Consider the following 20884-nt stretch of genomic DNA (forward strand, 5'->3'; position numbering starts at 1 on the left):
CAAGAGGGCCATGATGGCCCTGAGATCGCTCACCTGTATATAGGCCCCCCCAACCCCCCCAACGTTGCAGGGCCAATTTAACCCAAGGGCTTTTATTTGCACAAACTTGGTAGACATTCATAAAAAGATGTTTCATGCTGAACATCTAAGCTCTAGCTCATTGGGCTTTTTAAAAGAAGATTTTTTTTAAGTTTTTACTATACACATATAGTTAAAAACAATGAAACCCCTTGGGCCAGGCCAGTTTTGACCCCAGGGCTTTTATTTGAACAAACTTTGTAGACACTTACTAGAAGATGTTTCATGCTTAATATCTAAACTCTAGCTATTTGGGTTTTTTCAAAGAAGATTTTAAGTTTTTGCTATACACATATAAAGAAAATCAATGACCCCCGGGGCGGGGCCAATTTTGACCCCAGGGCTTTTAATTGAACAAACTTGGTAGACACCTATTAGAACATGTTTGATGCTCAATATCTTAGCCATAGCTCTTTGAGTTCTTTAAAAAAAGATTTTTTAAGTTTTTGCTATACATATATAAGGAAAATCAATGACCCCTGGGGCGGCGCCAATTTTGACCCCAAGGCTTTTATTTGAACAAACTTGGTAGACACCCATTAGAATATGTTTGATGCTAAATATCTTAGCCATAGCTCTTTGAGTTCTTTAAAAGAAGATTTTTTAAGTTTTTACTATATGCATATAGGGAAAATCAATGACCCCCGGGGCGGGGCCAATTTTGACCCCAGGGCTTTTATTTGAACAAACTTGGTAGACACTTATTAGAACATGTTTCATGCTAAATATCTTAGCTCTAACTCTTTTGGTTCTTTAAAAGAAGATTTTTAAAGTTTTTACTATATGCATATAGGGAAAATCAATGACCCCCTGGGGCGGGGCCAATTTTGACCCCAGGGCCTTTAATTGAACAAACTTGGTAGACACTTGTTAGAACATGTTTGATGCTAAATATCTTAGCCATAGCTCTTTGAGTTCTTTAAAAGAAGATTTTTTAAGTTTTTACTATATGCATATAGGCAAAATCAATGACCCCCCGGGGCGGGGCCAATTTTGACCCCAGGGCTTTTATTTGAACAAACTTGGTAGACACCCATTAGAAGATGTTTCATGCTAAATATCTTAGCTCTAGCTCTTTGGGTTCTTTAAAAGAAGATTTTTTAAGTTTTTACTATATGCATATAGGGAAAATCAATGACCCCCGGGGCGGGGCCAATTTTGACCCCAGGGCTTTTATTTGAACAAACTTGGTAGACACCCATTAGAACATGTTTCATGCTAAATATCTTAGCTCTAGCTCTTAGGGTTCTTTAAAAGAAGATTTTTTAAGTTTTTACTATATGCATATAGGGAAAATCAATGACCCCCCGGGGCGGGGCCAATTTTGACCCCATGGCTTTTATTTGAACAAACTTGGTAGACACTCACTAGAAGATGTTTCATGCCAAATATCTAAGCTCTAGCTCTTATGGTTTTTTAAAAGAAGATATTTAAAGTTTTTTCTTTCGGTTGCCATGGCAACCAGAGTTCTGCATGGAATTAAATTCTTTGAACAATTTTTAAAGGTGACCACCAAAGGAACATTCCTGTGAAGTTTGGATGAAATTGGCTTAGTGGTTTATGAGGAGATGTCATTTAAAGTAAAAGTTTACGGACGACGGACGGACGCCGGACGAAAAGCGATCACAAAAGCTCACCCTGTCACTTTGTGACAGGTGAGCTAAAAATAAACAATGGACGGTTCCAATTTCTGTACAGAGCAAGTCCATTATGCAATTTAGCATGTTATTATTTAAGAACATGTGGTTACAATGTTTGTATGAATCTCAAAAATGTGTTATATGGGTTACATTTGTATTTTTTTGCTAGTCTTTAGTAGCAGTCTTTTTATATCAGCATGCCTTGTACAGAGAACCACTTCTGTAGGTTTATTAATATTATGTTAAAAAGAATTTATTTTTACCAAAAAATCAGTCAGTAGCCCCCACCTATGACAGAAATCCATGCCAATTATTGGTCAGTTATTATTAACGTTAAGCTTTAAAAATTAGTTCCTTTTGTGGATCGCAAACATGTCTTAAAATACCATCTGATCAAAGATTGGAAAAGAGGACCATTTTCAATAAATACTTAATTACATTTGTATGTGGAACTCCTTATACAAAGCAATTGCTTGTAAAGGTGACTTGGTCATTACTCATTTTGTGTAAAAAAAATTCTGTTGTTTTTTTGTTACATCTTTACTGATTTTTTTTTTTTTGTAAAATGTTAACATTATCTCCTGAAGAACTAAAGTGTTTATAACAATTTGTTAAGTTTTTTTAACCATTCATTATTAAGCCAAAGATTTTGCCAATACTTGTCTACTTAAGATTTTAAGAGTCACTTTTGCTCCACTATTCAAAGAATATTGTTGCCGTCCCGCAAACAGCACTAGAGTTGTTTGTATAACACTTGTTTAAGGTCTTACAAGCATTTTGCAGCCATTCCACACATTCAGAGTGTTTGTTTGATACTTCAAACATGTATTTGGGGTTAGTATTGTATGTTACAGTCCAAGACCCATAACTTTTACATTTTTGTAAATTATTTCCCTTGTCAATATTGTATTTTACTGTCCAAGACCCATAACTTTTAGATTTTGTAAATTATTTCCCTTGTCAATATTGTATTTTACTGTCCAAGACCCATAACTTTTGCCTTTTGTGAATTATTTCCCTTTGTGACAATTTGTTTTGTTTTTTGCCTCTATAACGCTGAAGACATAGAGGTGAAATGCCACAAATCTTTTGAAGGTCATAATTGAAGGTCACTGACAAACACAAAAAAATGTTAACTTGATATATAACTTGATTTTGCTGAATTATTCCCCTTTATGAAATCCAATGTCTGTATATGTTTTGTGTATTTCTGTTTGGCATTGTGAATAGTCAAGCATGTATCTTAGTTTTGACAGCTCCTGTTAGTTATATTGTTTATTGTTATTATAATTATGTGACATAACAATTTTTGATGTTTGTTATAGGGTTAATGTTTATTTAGTTTGATGACAATCATATGTTTTAAGTTTGAGATTTTTATTATAATATTGTATATATTTCATACATTACTTTTCATTTCATGAAAGATAATTTGAGATTGTTAAGTTTTGTCATTGTGTACTGTGTACACATGTATATATATATACAAGACAGGGAAAATAGAATATAATTATAAACTCTGGTTCTGAACAAAATTTATAAATTTTCTTTATGTTAACCACACTTACTGAATGTGTAATGAAATATTTTATTATATAATCTATAAATAACTTTGAAATGCTTTTTACTGATTGGTTAATATGTAGCTTTATTTAAAAAATTAACAGGTCAGTTTCAAAGTACATGTATATTCACAAATTTTTTCCTAAAACTAGTTTATTATCATTTGAGTCTGTATTAATTTTGTATTTAGGAACATTACGATTTTGCATTCCTATGTGTTCATTTGAAATATGAGCCGCGTCACAACAAAACCAACACAGTGCGTTTGCGACCAGCATGGATCCAGACCAGCGGCAGATTTGATAAGCTTTACAAGAGTTGTTTATGAATTATATAATAAAACAGATATGGATTTTTTAGCAAATGTATATGATGTGATAGGTACTGAAATATTAATATTGACCCAGGCTATTGTCTTGGCAAATATTTTTTTCCAGTACATACCACTTCATCTGAATATAACATCTGTATATTTTTCTCTTAATTTTACAGTACATAAAAATATATTCATTAAAATGATTGAATTTGTTTTAAGTTGAAATTTAATAAAATGAGGATCTGTTTTCACAATGACACCTGTCATCGTAAGGTCGTACTTTCATCACAATTTTTTTTCAGATAATCATGACCACAGGTACTTAATACCGATAAAAATGCAGCCATACTTATTGGATTTTTAAATGATAATTTACTTTTTTGTTTATGCTTACTGAATATTTATCAAAGCAAGGTAAAATTTTTTTTATAGATTGGTGATGTTTAACTTATATAAAATAATTACCATATTTACAGTAATTGTTTAGAATATGCTAAGTACATTTTGTATGACCAAATTACAAATTTTTGTTAACTAAATTCAATCATTTTGAATTTCTATTGAGATATAATAAATTTTGTTACAAGTTTATTATTGAATTAAAATAATACCTTTTATGGTTATATAAAAAGATATAGATATAGAAAACCCTCTATAATCAAATGGGAAAATAGTCAAAATAGAGAATTTTTTAAATGTTAATAATTCTTCAAAACAGCTTGTAGTGTCAGTATTAGAATTTAATTGATAGGTAATCAAATAAAAGCTCACTCGGAGCTAGCTCAGGTGAGCTAAAAAGGGACTAAATTGTTACATATTTCTGTCTTCCAGGTTATTGTTTTCATTTTTGTCGAGTTTTAATCAACTTTACTGTTTGATCCACCAAATTTTTGACTGGATGTAACTCTTAAGTTTGAGTGATATAGGTTTATTTATTTTTATTACCATAAACCCATATGGGCAATTCACCAGATAATTTTAAGGCCTTGTGTCTGATTAATAAGTTGTATTAAACTGAAGTATTTTTTATAGTTACACATACCCTTTATCTGGAAATAATTTTTAAAAAGAATGAAATATAATTTTTGTATGTAATAATGATGTAGAAGAAATGTATTATTAATATGGTTGTGGCCTATTGGTGAAGGCGTCTGCTTTTGGATCATAAGAATTTTGGGTGGAGTCATACTTTCCTCACAGCAATTTGTTTAAGATTATCACAACAGCAGTACTGGCTATCTTATTACAATCAGATCATAGTTTTCACTCTGTTACTTTACGCTAGGAAGCATAAGACGGTGGAACGTCAATTAGGATATGATTTTAATGAGATTGCCTGTACTGTTTATTTAAGGGTAAGAGATTTAAATGAAAATGATCTAAAATGGAAAAATTTTGATTCATAATAAAGATGAAACAAATAGAATTCTGTTTAAATGAATTCATATCCCACAGAAAAATAATTCATACCCTACATTCAGCAAATTTGATTCATCTGGTCAGACTTCACAGATGTGCAAGCTAGCCTGGCTGTATCCAGCTGGCAAAAGCCAGTCAGTTTTAGTTAGCTGATTAAGGGTTTAAACAAATCAAAGCTTCGCAACTTACTGTTAAGAACAGAACTTGCATTTAATATCAAAACAGCTTATAGAAGAATTAATTTATCAAAAACAGTTACAATAATCAAAATATATGCTATCTATGCTATTCTTAAGAAGTGGTGAAACATTGCATTTTTTAAATAGAGGTTGCAGTATGATGACATTTTATTTTATTAGAAATAAAAATCAAACAATAGAAACAGTGAAACTGTTCAGGAAGTCTGTATACAGTAAAACCTGTGAATAAAGATCATCCTATGGAGAGACCAAACATGACCTTTATAGACAAGTGGGCTTTATTTGGAGGTTACTTTGTTTTTTTTAATCAGTGGAGTTTTGAAAAATGGTCTTTATTTTCAGGCTGATCTTTATTTGGAGGTGGTTTTTAACACAAGTTTTCCTGATATCGGTCATTCAAAACAGCATGCTATTTATCGACTAAAACATAATCTTGATGTCAAATATAAATGTACACATGCAAGTCATTGTTTATGCCATAATTGTGTGGATCAAACAGTAAAGTTTTTGTTATATGTTACATTGAAATTAACTGTATTGTCTAGTCATTTGTGTATAAACTGTTAACATAACTGCTGGTTTTAACCTTATATGTCTTGAAAAATAAAATGAGTATGTATGAATATGCTAAATGTTTTTAGTGTTATTACTATTATCTTTTCAATGAAGTTTTTACTGAAAAATATTAGACATCGACAAATCTAAACACAGTTACCTTTGGCCTCACATGACCTTGACCAAAGTATGTTCCTGTTGTAATTTCACACTGAAAAAAAGGTACAATGGTAAGACACTGAAGTGATGTCCGCAACAAAATTACTCATAATATCTAAACTTGTACAGATGCACCAAAACATTCCCACAAACTTTAGTATAATCAGAATTATAGAACATATTAAGTATTGAGTAATTAAGGGGAAAGGGAAGGCAGAGTGAATTCTTCCTTGATAATGAGTAACTTAAATCAGAGCATTACATACATTTTCAATGGTTATGTGTTACAATGTTTTACTATTGTCCTTTTATTTCATTTGCTGAAAATGTTGGTGATGTTCTAGGGATATAAAGTTGGGGTTTCCTGTTTAAATGGGTACAGGCGGTTTTCAGCTAAAAACTGGTTAGGAAACTCAAAAACCAGTAACCGAAATTAGCTTTAGTTAAAAAAAAATTCTAAACAAGATCTTAGTTTTTAGTAACAAGATATGACATTCTATTAGTATTTCAGTAGTTTTCTCCGATTGCAATATCTGATTGTGTACTGTACTATCCAAATGGAAAATAATTACTTAATTATCAATCTATTGTACTCGTTGTTTAGTACACAAAAATACGAACAAAATGTCATATCTTGTCATGAAGAAATAAAGTTAATGTTGAAAATTATAAGAATTTTAGTACTACGATCCATTAAATGTTTATCATTTATGCTAACCATACTATAATATAAAGCTATAATCACTTACCTGTCCACTTACCTTTTGATAAAAAATTTGTTTGTTTCGTTTTCCGTAAATGATTCATAGCAACTTCCAGCGTTCCTCTTACCATTGACAACTTCTACACATTGTAGTATACATTAGCACCACACCATGGATAACTGCTGCATTTGTTTGTGTGGAATAAATTCCACTGACAATAATTTGAAAGGTACTTCTTTCGGGATTTTTTTTTTTTTTTTTTTTCATTTTATTCTGTTTGGTGGTATTCAAACCACATCTTTTCATTCATTTTATATACACATTTTGTTAACAATATCTTTTCTACAGTCAATTTCTTTTTTTTCTTTTCAACATTTCCTTAGATATTTTTTTTTCTCCAAATATCTTTTCTTTTTCAATCTTTTCAACTTCTCTTTTTTTTTTCAAAATCAATAGCATATCATAAGATGTTCAATCGAGAAAAAAAAATTAAAATACATTCATACTCCATTATCTGTCACAAAAAGCAATACCAACATGTGAGCTATTTTAAACATTTTGTTTCTCTTTTTCTTTCAAAGCTTTGAACTTATTTTTATTTTAGAATACAGAAATCATAACTTGATATTGCAGGGGTTTCATTAGGACCTGACCAGTTGGTAAAGAATCGGACAATTTCCTTTACATCCCTTTCTGGCTGGTACTTATAAACCCTCCTTCTATAATAAATCACCCAGCTTCTTTTACCCTTAACACTCCAAACCATTATTATTATTATATTTTTTTTCAAATTTCAAAACATGCACTTGGTGATTAGCGAAACAGTGCAGCCGTGACCAAGATGGCATATATGATGTCAGATGGCACTAACATATATGCCGGCTAGTCCAGGTCTGCACTGGTGCAGGAGATAGATCTGTGGCCACCAGCCAGCTGAGGGTTCAAGAAATAATTAATCCCCCTTGTATTGTGACAGACAATGTTTACAAGCCAATACTACAAAATATAGTTAACAAATGTCTTTACAAAACAGCTTATCTCTGTCAGTGCTCAATGAAAAAAAATAATAAAACACAAAAAAATTCCAACAACAACAAGAAACATCCCATCATAGAAGAAAACATTTTCTTCAATTTATAAGCAAGCTTAAATTCAAATGCTACAATGTACATAAGAGTTTTTTAACATAACCATGCACATTAGAATGTTTAACAATGTCTTTGAACTATCACTTTTATGCTACAATAAACTTTGAAGTTGTACCATTCTGTAAATTGTTTAAATGCATCAAATTTGCATCATTTTCAACTAATACTCTTCACCTTAACTATTCACTATTTAACTTTACACATATTTGAAAAAAAAACACATATATTTTATAATTTCAATTAATAAGAAACATTAATATAATGATAAAGAACACACAGAAAAAAATGCATTTTATAAAATGCATTTTTATCAACACATTCTATTCCATCATTAATATTATGAAGATATAATATATAAAATTCACAAAAAAAACATGCATCAACTTAAATAAAGAGGTCATAAACCGTACTTCCTTCTTATGAAAGCATATAATTGCAGTTAAGTGTTGAGTAACAGAGATTTCTGATAGTTATAAGCAGGAAGTAATATTATTTTACATAAAAGTACATTCATTTATATACACCTATCATTTTTTGTAGATGGCACACAAAACTAGTGATTGGCATCAAAATAAATAGCACAATTGTTTTTTTAACAACCAAATGTCTTTAATAATTTTTAAAAAAAGGTCAAAAGTTGTCTATGTCATCACCCACAGGTCAAGGTCGCCATGATCTTTCCTCTTCATTTTCCTCCTCTTCGTCTTCCACCCCGGCTAACAGTGCTTCCTCGTCTATTTCCTGTTAACAATTATATAATTTTAAAGTGAATGAGCCTTAGAAATTACATTTTTATATGATTTTTTTTCCTTACCTGAATCATATTTAAATGACGACAACATTGTTTAGATCATATGGTGACAAACCTACCTTAGTGGCAGAGAAAGCCTCAGATACTTTTCCATGCACTATTTCAGGTTGGTTGGGTTTTATGTCGTACTAACACACAAGATGTCATATGGCGACATTCCAGCTTAACTGGTGGAGGAAGACCTCAGGTACTCCTCCGTGCATTATTTCAGACACGCACAGGCACCTAGTAGAACCATAGACATTCCATAAGCTAGCTTAATAGCTTTCTCACAAGAAATCCCTGGCAGAATTCGAACCTACAGTGGTAAGGGGCAAGTGGTCTGAAGTCTAGAACCTTACCACTCAGCCATGGATGCCCCATTATTACTATAATTTCACGTATAAGCAGACTGAATTGAACAAACAACCACAGACTCGGTACAAGTTTAAACCTTACTTTAAACATTCAGCACTTCACCAATTTGCTACAGAAAAGATGAATAACTTGGGGGGTTGCAAAATATTATTATATGATCCATTGACCAACCAAATGCTTTATATATAGGAAAACGTTTAAAATATATTTTTACATCAAACTGTCCCGGCAATATGATGATTATCCAGCTTTCCTGGTGAAGACAGACCTCAAATGCCCCTTCAAACAACATATTAATCAGAAGTTGGCACTGGAGTAGACACACTGACCTAATGTAGGCAGACCAGATAGCTTCCTCTTATTCAAAGTAAAGCCCCTAGCAGAATTTTATTCCAAAAACAGTGATGGTCAAACAAAGTCAGATATCTCAAAAACTGCACCATCTGTATAGATTGTCAATGTCATGTATGTAAAAATGTTCTTGTATGTGACGAATATCATGTATTTAAACCAACTGCACCACGGAGTCCACTTAAGCGAGATAAAACAAGCAACATTTCATAAACCAGTAAAAAAGAAAACTGAGCAAACCTCATGATCCTCTGAGTCTGCAGATAAAGAACTTATACTCCTTGAGAAGTCTGGCTTAGGTATATGCCAGTTCATCTTCAACATTTTCGTCTTAAACTTTCCACCGTGTAAAATACCCTGAAATAACACAGTATGTCAAGGAATTAACACTTAGATATGCCTTTTAAAAGATGAAAGGAGGAAAATTATTCTTATTTTGTTTGTTTACAAAATGGCTGGATCTCACACACGGAAGTTCTTATGGCAACATTCATGCTCTAATTTGCAATGAGCCTAAAGTAGCACTCCTTTCCCGTTCAATGTATCAGGCAAGCAACCTCCTCAACCCAGCCACTCTGTATAAAGCAATCTAGTGCATACTTGCTCCATACAAAAAAAATCTTTGTCTTAACAATGCTAATTAATTTGAATTAGCAATAAAAATATTCCTAAGGGTCAAAACTTAATGTTTCAATAATAAAAAACAAAACAAACACCAACAGGTGTTATAAAAAAAATCATACCATTTCTGCTGCCCTGCGTGTTTTAAATGTCACTATTGCACTGGGAATGTCCATATTGAGCTCCACTTTCTCCACTTCCTTCAATTCCTGTAATTGAACAAGTTACAGTTTTTATCTTAAGATTTCACTGGATTTCATTGTTATACAAATCAAATACCATAGAATTAAACCAAATATTGTAAATATTTCTAATTCACAACTAAAATTATAAAAAAAAATTCAATTTCACAGATATATTTTTGTAGCAAGAGCTGTCTGGAAGACAACATGCTCTACTATTCTCAGTGCAAGACACTAAGAAAAGGGGCATAACTCTGCACACTGATAACTCAAAGATTTAAGGGACCTGTGCCCATCATGTTAGATAATCATAGAAAGCAAGTGTGCATAGTTTTAACCCATTTATTTCTTCAGTAGTTTCGGGGATACCAGCTTGCAGTCTTGCATATAACTTACAAAAGTGTGTTGCTGACGCTGGTGTGAGTACAAGAGCTCTCCCTATTCTTCAATTGTCACACTTTAAGTGGAAATCTTATTCATTTATAGCTGTAATCTTCTATAAATCTTACATTTAAATGACTAGTGATTTCTTCTTGCTCTTCCGCATCAAATCCCATCACCTCCACAACTTTTGGTCTTCTATCCAGGGTCCTTATAGCTGCTCCAGCCTTTCCAAACAAAGCACCACGGCCCCTTCCTCTTCCAAAGGCAGGAGGACCAGCTGGTGGGGTAATACCACTGGCCACCCAGGTAGTGGCTGCGCGACCTCGAGCTACAGCTCCTCTCCCTCTGCCACGCCCAAGTATACCCATAGAATTTGCCTATAGAAACATGGTTAATAAAGTACATGACAAAAATTTGAAAATAGCCACAACTTTTTTCTTCCGTTTAAATCTCGTTTACTGGCCCTGTAAAATTTCATGTGCATGTTATCTAGCTTTAAAATAAATGCCTATTGTTTAATATGAACCCAATATAGGTACTTACATTATCTTAATAAAACCTCTATCTATTTTTATTACAAGCTATCTGGCAGCTCACTGAAATTCTTGACAAATAAGGCACCAACTTTAAATATGCTTTGTATGTTTGATAACAAGATCTTAAAATGTTTACAATTTGAAATCTGATATTAAAGTAAATTGAAACTATTCTTAAGATACTCCCATATATTCAAACTATAAAGGAACTCCACTGACATCCAAAAGCCTAAAAATATGAAATTTGATATTCTTACAAAGAACAGCTGGGGCACATAAAACGAAAGAAATGCAAAAGGTAATAAATTAAGCAATATACTCTGAAATAAATTGAAAATCACATTTTCATGTTAAATTTAGTCTGATTTGAGTGAAAAACGGTGCAACGCTTTCTAATTTTAGGTCATTTTTCAAAATAAGAATAAATATCCTGGAAAAACAGAGTGAGCAAATGATCTGAAATTTTGAACACAAGTTATTGGTCTACGTCTTCATCTAATGAAGCATTAGACTAATCTAAATTATTTCCAGTCCTGTCTCTCTCAGTGGAGTCCCTTTACCACACAAATGTATTGAATCTACGTACCACTTTAGTAAGCTCGTTCAATTTTTTCTTCAGTTCTAACGTCTCCTCGCCTGTCGAAGGTTTCGTCATCAGCTCCAGCTCCATGTCTAAGATCTCTTTCTTAGCTTGCTCCGGGGATTTCACAGTAATGCCAGTCACCGGCAGCCCTCCTATCTCCAGCTTTAATCCTATACCACCGGTACTTAACTCTGTCTTTAACTTATCTATACTGTTACTTAATGTCTTTAAGGTCTGGAAAAAAGGTGTATAAGAATATTTTTAACAATGATGGATGCTCATTGATGACAATTTGGAAAATGAAAAACATGGCGTTACGGTAAGGAAAATGTGAACAACAGCTGTCAGTAGAACAGCATGTTCAACTGTTCTCTGCTTGGAGCCTGGATAATGTAGAATTTTCTAAATTCAAAAAGGCCATAGTTCTGTTAAATATCAAGAATGACAAGTATAACAATAATCAGAAATTCTTAACTCTTATCATGATTTTCAAGGTTATAAGGAGGTAGCTGAAGGCTAAAATGATTGTCTCAAATGCATTTGTGGCCCCCTCAAAACACTCTTTGTTGTATGTGAATGCTCACCAAATTTAAAATGGACAAATTAAAATTTGACAATGCTGGATCATGGTATGTCAGTATGTAGATACATGTATATCAGTTTGTATCAGTATATCACCATGGTGATAAAAATAGAAAATAGATGCATGGTTACCTCCATAATAGCTTTCTTGTTTGGTTCTTTCATGTCTTTATTTTTCTCTAATGTTGCTATCAGTTTCTGAAAATAAAATGCAGTTCAAGTCAGAAAGATATGCAGACAAATTCAGATTTAAAAAGTGGGGTAAAAGAGTGAACTCATAATCAAGTTTGTAAACAGAGGTTTTCATCTTTTCCTTCTTTTTTGTTAACCTGCACCATTACTATCATACAGCAACTTTCAAACTTTACAGGGGAAGGAAGATCTCAGGTGCCCCTCTATGCATTTTTAATATTTCAGGCACAAGCTTGAGGTCAATCAAAAAATAAACCTTTACTTTACTAATATTAGGCAATTCAGGATGCACTTGGTATGTCAATTCAGGCATTGGTAACATGTGTAAAATATAAACTACTAATAAATAACAATCACACCTTTTGTTGTTCAATCTGCCTCTTCAATAGATCCTGCTTATTTTTCTGTATCTCTAACTTCTTAGCTGCAGCCTCCTGAAAGTAAAATGACCAAAATAATTAATATATACACCCTAGATTTCCAGAAATTAACTTGCCTTTCTTTAGATCTAGAAATATCCATTTCTAATTAAAGGGATTTACGAAGTATGTTTATCAAACAGTCTTTACACACATATTATTTCAGGCATGAGTGGGCATTCATGTAGAACAACAATCTTTCCTAGGCTGTCTAGCTAGCTATACAAATGTATATATTTCTCATCCTTAAGGGATTTGAACCAACGGCATCCAGGGTCAAATGCTTTGAAGTCAGTGATATTAACAACTTGGAATGGAAGCGACTTGCACTTTTTATCAAGTAAATATACCATGAAGATAGTCCTATAAAACCATCTTACAGTGAAAGTAAAGTTACTAGATATAAAGAAACAGCTAAAATCAACAATAAAAGATGCAGATAATAACAAGAAAAGGTTTAAAGTGGCGTAATGGCCCAGTGGTTAAGCTGTCAAAGGTTCATAGGGTCATGTTCTACACAGTTCTCTTTCTCCTATCAGAATACTAATTGAGCAGACCTGTACCTCATGTGAGAAACATATGCTAAAAGTCTTTACAAACCTTCTTCATAGCATCCATCTGTTTAACTTTTTCCATTTTAGATACAAAGTCTGCCGCTTTCACAGCTGTAGGACTGGACAATGAAGCCTGAGCCTTGGCCCGTGCAGCCATTGCTGCTGCAGCTGGGTTGAAAACAGTCTTACTAATTCCAGTTGTAATATATGATATACTCTGAAACAATGGAAAAATAGTCAAGCCAATTTTTCTCCTATAAACTAAACACAAAAACACTAAAAACTTATAATTGGTTTCAATTTTTTCCCTTTGCATTATCATTCTTTAACAAACATTTGGATTCGGTAGTTTTTTTGTGTGTGTTTTCTTTTTGATATTTTGGAAAGTGGGTTTCAATTCATGATTTTCCTGAGACCGGGTTTTATGTCACATAAGGAACCTCTAGATCTCAGGGCCCCTCCATGCAGTCCTGTATAAGCCAGCTAGAGAGGTCCCTCATGTACACGAACCCCTAGTCCCCAACAGGTATCAAACCCTTAGCAAGCACAGAAATGCAGGTGTTTTGAAGTCAGATCCATGATAAAAAAGGTTAATACAATTCAATTATATGTACGTACATGTACCTATTACAGGGACTTTCTAGCTATTATGTTGGAGGCATCAAGGGGGTGGGGGTGGAGGGAACTAGGAAATCGACTGAATGACTGACTGACTTATGAAACAAAAGTGACCAGTTATTTTCTCACAAATTCTCACTATTATTACCATATTTTGTGCTGAGAGGTAATTAATAAAACTTTTCAATTAACTTACAAATTTTTCAAACTTATTCATAATGCTCAGAACTTATGTCAATATTAATCAATTGAATCAGTGATATAAGGGAGAAAAAAAAAATCTTTTTAAAGAGGGGAAGAGGCTTTTATTCGCTTCAGCAAAATTGTAAAATAACTGCCCTGAAATACTAGACATAACCATTTATACCTGTTCTGCGTGTGTCACAGTGGGGGAAGTATCTGATGTCACCGCATTTTCTGTGGATTTTTTAATGAGATTATTCAATTGCATTTTGCTTGCTGGTGGTATGGGTCCGAGCCTTGACTTCAGTGAAACATTAGAGTCTTCTTGCGCTACACCCTGTGTGGTAGTAGATACTGGAGAAGCATCCTGCAAAAAATAAACAGAAATATATTATTGGCATATAGTGACTTCTAAGAAAAACTAGAACTATAACCGAAAGTGATAAATACCCCAGCAAATAGGTTTTATCCCTAAAACAGAAGCCACCACAAAAAGGGGTCAAACCTGACATTGTCTTATATATAATATCAAATGCAACAAGAGCTGTCGGTAGGACAGCATGCTCGACTATTCTTAGTGCTTGATAGTAAAAAAAATGCCTGATACAGTTACCTCCTCCTGTTTACAGGTTGGGGTCATGATGGTGAACAAGTGTGCAAAGTTTCAAAGCCATATGTCAATGGACTTTGAAAATATTTGAACTATTACAAAAACTTTAACGTAAATTCTAAGTCGAAAAAGTGGCATAATTCTGTCAAAATGCTTAATAGAGTTACCTCCTGCTGTCTACAGGTTGGGGTCATGATGTTGAACAAGTGTGCAAAGTTTCAAAGCCATATGTCTATGGACTTTGAAAATATTTGAACTATTACAAAAACTTAAACGGAAATTCTAAGTCGAAAAAGGGGCATAATTCTGTCAAAATGCTTGATAGAGTTACCTCCTCCTGTCTACAGGTTGGGGTCATGATGGTGAACAAGAGTGCAAAGTTTCAAAGCCATATGTCAATGGACTTTGAAAATATTTGAACTATTACAAAAACTTTAACGTAAATTCTAAGTCGAAAAAGGGGCATAATTCTGTCAAAATGCTTGATAGAGTTACCTCCTCCTGTCTACAGGTTGGGGTCATGATGGTGAACAAGTGTGCAAAGTTTCAAAGCCATATGTCAATGGACTTTGAAAATATTTGAACTATTACAAAAACTTTAACATAAGTGGTTACGCCGACGCCGACGCTCGGGTGACTGCAATAGCTCTACTTATTCTTATCGAATAGTCGAGCTAAAAACAATGATAGAGGCCTTTATTAGTGAAACTCAGTTAAAGGTCATTGTCTCATTATGAATAACTCAATTTAAAAGTTTGATCCTTTATAGCAAATTTTAAAAGTAAAAAGAGACCCTAAAAGATCATTTAAAGTTTTAAATTAGATTCACATAAGACAGTATGATGATGTTGTCCAGCATTTAATTGGGTTCAAATATTAATCATATCTGTGCATAAATCACTGTTATACACGATTCAAATCAATTTTTTAATGTGTCCTTCAGTGTCAAAGACAATTAAATGTGAAGGTCAAACCAACATCCATGTAGTCTGACCAGGCTCTATATATTAACTGTTCAATTTTTGTATTTTGATATTGAAATCCCTTGAACTTTGAATGGACTGTTTCAAATTCAAAGCAAAGCTGGACAGATCCAATATAGAAATATAGTAGGTTATGGGTTAACCTATTCTCAGGCACTTTGATTTCTGCAGAAATTTCCTACACCTTGTCTTAAACAAGCAGATATTTTTTCTCAATCCATTATTAACAAGGAAGAAGTTTAGGTGATAAACAGACCTGGGGATAATTACAGTAATTGATATAATTATTTTGCATTTTATTTTAAATTTTATAAAGATTTTATTTCAATCATCTGGACAGAGTCCAAGATTTACATTGTCATACATGATATTCAATAGCCAAGTGAAGGAACATAAATTATGTAATTATGTAATAGCAATTAAGTGGCAGTTTACCAACTTTGTTGGTTTTTATACAAATTACAATGCATTTCTTAACTGTTTTACATTGATCATTTAATCAAAACTTCCTGTTAATTTCAATCCAGCCTGAACACTTTGTGATCAAAACTATATTAAAATGACGGTTTAAAAAAAATTTTTGCTGCATTTTAATTGATTTGAATGCCAGACACTTTTTGAAAATCAAGTAATGAGAAAATTTTTTTTTTTCTTTTTGTCAGAAAAAAAATGGATATGTTAATTTTTCTTCTCATATTTCATATGCTTGGAAATATCAATGGGAAAGATTCGACTGATTTAAGTGAAAATGTCATCAATCTTCAACAAAGATGCCAACAATCAGGTTTCATGCTGAGGTGTAATTATTTACCGAAAGAAATACCAGAGAACGTCACAGGTGTATATATTGAAGATAACTATAATGACATTGAATGTGATCGTGAAACCTTTCACTCTAATACATGGACTCTCGTGAAGAATTTAGAAATTAAAACTACAAGCCTTTCTTTAAAAATTATTCCATATCTTGCTCTACATTCAAAATGTTTCTACTCATTAGTACAGTTACAGGAGCTTCATCTACAATCGGACAATATTTATATCTCAGAAACGGCATTTGAGGGTTTGGATAAACTGCGGCTTCTAGATTTTACTGGATGCTCAAGGCTTAGTATAGTGTCATTAAAAACAGCTCTGTGGGGAAGGAACAAAGTACCAAACTTAACAACAATAAATTTGTCTCAAGCCAGTACTTCCATGGACCCAGAGTATCTTCAATTCGATTCTGAATTATTTCATGTTTTATTTCAAAAGCCTATTACGAAGATTGATGCCAACACAGCTCAAGTAAGCGTATTTAACTTTACTGAAATGTTCACAGTATCAACAGGTTTAAAATATCTGAACATTTCCGATACTATAATCAGTAATGCCAATATAAATGGATTGACAAGTCAAAACTGTAAAACCAAGTTAACATCAGTGGACTTAAGTTACGCTAAACTACCAGCTGATTTTGTCTATCCAGGAAAAATACATTTGTCATATATATCAATTTCATCAGATATTCTAGGTAATGGTATTTTAACAGCATTGCTGTCCACAAAGATATTAAACATTAGTGGAATTTACACAGAAAGAAATTTGCTTTGGATAGAAAATGTCACTTTCATTATTCTGAAGCCTCTCATATGGACAACTGAAGAGTTAATTGCGAATGAAATGAACTTAGGAAGACTTGACTTCCGAGTGGTATCTGGCAACTTTTCAGTTCAAACTCTTAAGAAGCTAGCCCTGAATAATAACCTGATAGACTTTGTGCATCCAAGTTTTCTAGCAATATTTCCAAATTTGAAAACTGTTGAAGTTTCAGGAAATAAACTACATCAAATGGCAAAAGAGAACCGTTCAGATTTCGAAACACTTTTAAGTCCTCTCCATCTTTTAAAAGAAGTCCATTTGTCGAACAATGGGCTTAAAGAAATACCAGTAACATTTTTTCAAAACAACATCAATGTTGAAACAATTGACCTATCTAAGAATAACTTGGAACAGGTGAACTTCGACCTGAAAAACTTAGTTCATTTAAGAGTGTTGAATCTTGAAGGAAACAACATTGTGCGACTAAATGAAAACTCACTGAACAACCTAAATATACTCATTCATCAAAGTGACCCAAAATTACATATCAATCTAAGATCCAATCCTTTATCCTGCAGTACTTGCCAAGACAAAGCTTCTATCAAATGGTTTTGGAGAGCCATTAAAACAAAAATAACCAATCAAAAACTTCAATGTCGCAACAAAGATGGACAACAAGAATTTATCGATGTTCAAATCTTACAAAACATACAAAGAATATGTCAAAGAAAAGTGATCATCTTAGCATCCTCACTGACAACTGGCTTTTTCTTACTGGTTATACTAATTATTTCAATTATAGTATACAAGAAAAGAAAAACAATGAAAAAACTCAAACACAGGAACACAGTTCTCAAAAACCTGCGAGTCGGAGAAAACATGTACGAATATGTGGCATTTCTTGGATACAGTAGTGATGATGAAAGATTTGTAAATGCGAATGTATTGAAACAAATGAACCAAACACTTCAACAAATCACCGGAATTAATCGTGACCTTGTGTGTACAGGTGATCGGTGCTTTCATCCCGGGCAAATGATTCACAATGAAATCGCCTCAAGCTTAGACAGGATTTGTACAATGGTTATCATGGTAACAGATTCCTACTGTACAAGTATGTATTGTCGAAGTGAATTTGATCAAGCCCTCCTTCATGGAAAACCAATCATTCTAATGCTGTGTGGTAAAGTCAACTTGGATTTGATGCCCCTAGCTATGAAGCAACTTTACCGCAGGAATGCCCGAATATTATGGACGGAGGAGAACGGGGAATATGTTTTGAAAACAACATGGGAAAATGTCTGTTTGTCAATTCTTGATCTCGTTAAATAAAAGAGGAAAAAAACTAATTGCCACGATGGCAAACATAGAGATATAAAAAAAAAACACTTTTTATTTGAAAGATGAAACAAAATGCCAAAGCTGGCCAATAAATAATGGTTTCAGACCACCAAAGAGATCAAATTAAAAAAAAAAAAAAAGAATTATCAAAGAATGAATGAAATTAAAAAATTTGCATTAGAGTCAGCTATCGATGACATTTTGCGTGACAGATTTATTCAGGCTTCTGATTTCCTATTATTGTTATGATCAATTTGTTACAAACATATAAAGCTGTCTATAGTTGTGACACATATAACGCATGTCAGTAGAGCTTTAAGTTAGAAAATATTGACATGCTAAAGTCTAAATTCTGAAAACTTGTATAACTTAGTAGTTTGCAACCCACGCTTTTTAATGGAATACACATTATTATTCACTGGGCACTAATTGTCCTGTTTGGTTCAATCCACAAATTTAAGATCCAATGAAATCTTATTTCGTCTGCTGTACAATTTAATCATGTTATTTGCATTTTACTTGAATTATGTGTGCACAAACAGACACTCCATAATTTAAGATCTTTTTTTGACAAAACCATGAAAATTCATGCCCTGCAATTTAAATGAATTTTCAAGTAGATTTAGTTTGACAATATTGTTATATTATGGCAGATTGAGTTTATTGGTTGATTTGAGCCGTGTCACGACAAAACTAACATAATGGGTTTGCGACCAGCATGGATCCAGACCAGCCTGCGCATCCACGCAGTCTGATCAGGATCCATGCTGTTCGCTTACAAACCCTATAGCAAGTAGATAAACTGATAGCGAACAGCATGGATCCTGGTCAGACTGTGCGGATGTGCAGGTTGGTCTGGATCCATGCTGGTAGCAATCGCACTATGTTGGTTTTGTCGTGATGCGGCTCATTTATGTTTTGTACAAAAATTATGTTTATCAGGAGATGCTTTGCTGTAAGCATTGAATTGGTGGTTTTAATTTATGAGTTTCTTTTGAAATAAAATATGAAGATGCAGGAGACAATTTCTTCATGAATGAATTTAGTATGCAAGTTGTACAATTATTTAGTTTGCATGTTTAGGCATTTTATCACTGATACTTAAAAGTTTTTATAGATTTGCAGATTTGATTTCGTTAAAACTGTTTTGTTTGAACTATCTTTAAGAGCAGGCCAACTGTCAATAACTATTGTGGAACGATAGTTGTAAAAAAAAAAAGATGACTGTATAATAATTGCGTGGATGTAAGTTTGTTTTGGGTGTAAATAATGATCAAACAAGTTTGATATCATGTGACGTTTGTCATACATGTATATACCAAGGTTACATGAATATTAAATGATAAGATTATTTTCCTCCACGCTTACACTTACAAATAACAATTCAATATGATTGCACATTAGTTGTTATTTTCTTCTTTTTGTTTGTTGTGCTATTATTACTCATTTGTAATTATGCATTGAAAGTAACTAGTGTACTGATATGTGTTGTTACTGAGCATATGCTGGAAATAAATTCACATCAGTCTTTGACTTTCTTTTCAATCCTGTATTATATCATGCTTTTGTATCATAATTGTATATGATTGAACTTTATAAAATAAATACTGTTTAAACCAAATGATAAGAAAAACAAGCAATTATCATAGTATTGCAAGCAATCCATAAGTCCCCTACGGGTAAGAGCCCAAGCAACATTCTGAAGGGCCATTGGCCATTCACTTATGTTCCTATTTTAAGTAAATTTGTTGAAAAAGTTCTTTAAAAGTGATCACAGGAAACAGTTTTTATGTACAGACAGACGGACTGAAGGACACTCTAAAGTTATTTTTTAAACATCCCTGTTATCAAAATATAACATTTTTAAAATCCTATCATGATTAATGAAGTTGGAGTAAAAATTACCAATTTCTCAAAAAAAAAATCTAAGTTCAAAAGGGGCATAATTCTGGAAAAAGTCTTGCTAGAGTATTGAACACTCACAAATGTTGAGTGATAATAAGAAACATTAATATGAAGTTTGAAGTAGATACATTCAGAAAAAGAAGTTATCAAAAAAAAAAAAAAACAATGTTTTTCATGAAAATTTTAAGTTCAAGGGAGGTAATTCTGATAAATTTTGTGCTAGAGTTGTAAATCTTGTCACATATGATGTGGTTGATTACAAGCAACTTATATTTAAAGTTTGAAGAAAATACCTTATGAAATAAAGAA

At 32.8% G+C, this 20884-nt stretch overlaps 2 protein-coding genes across 3 annotated transcripts in view; one reads left to right on the forward strand and one right to left on the reverse strand.

Annotated features, from left to right (window-relative positions):
* Positions 1-7306: 7306 nt before the first annotated feature.
* LOC132742090 (RNA-binding protein 26-like) overlaps positions 7307-20884 on the reverse strand; it is a 30923-nt gene continuing 17345 nt past the window's right edge. For both annotated transcript variants that reach the window (XM_060730386.1, XM_060730385.1), the window contains exons 14-22: positions 14340-14522; positions 13401-13571; positions 12741-12815; positions 12322-12387; positions 11611-11841; positions 10614-10865; positions 10045-10131; positions 9542-9658; positions 7307-8523 (exon numbers count right to left, since the gene is read on the reverse strand). In XM_060730386.1, the coding sequence (XP_060586369.1) occupies positions 8443-8523; positions 9542-9658; positions 10045-10131; positions 10614-10865; positions 11611-11841; positions 12322-12387; positions 12741-12815; positions 13401-13571; positions 14340-14522 (1263 nt within the window). In that variant the 3' untranslated portion in view covers positions 7307-8442. The remainder of the gene's footprint in view (positions 8524-9541; positions 9659-10044; positions 10132-10613; positions 10866-11610; positions 11842-12321; positions 12388-12740; positions 12816-13400; positions 13572-14339; positions 14523-20884) is intronic.
* Positions 16137-20281, forward strand: LOC132742092 (CD180 antigen-like). The gene has a single exon (XM_060730388.1). It carries the CDS (start codon positions 16418-16420, stop codon positions 18659-18661), a length of 2244 nt encoding a protein of 747 aa, XP_060586371.1. The 5' UTR covers positions 16137-16417; the 3' UTR covers positions 18662-20281.

This window comes from Ruditapes philippinarum, unplaced genomic scaffold, assembly GCF_026571515.1.
Source record: "Ruditapes philippinarum isolate M1 unplaced genomic scaffold, ASM2657151v2 ctg2680_1_1_1_1, whole genome shotgun sequence".
NCBI classification, from domain to species: Eukaryota; Metazoa; Mollusca; class Bivalvia; order Venerida; family Veneridae; genus Ruditapes; species Ruditapes philippinarum.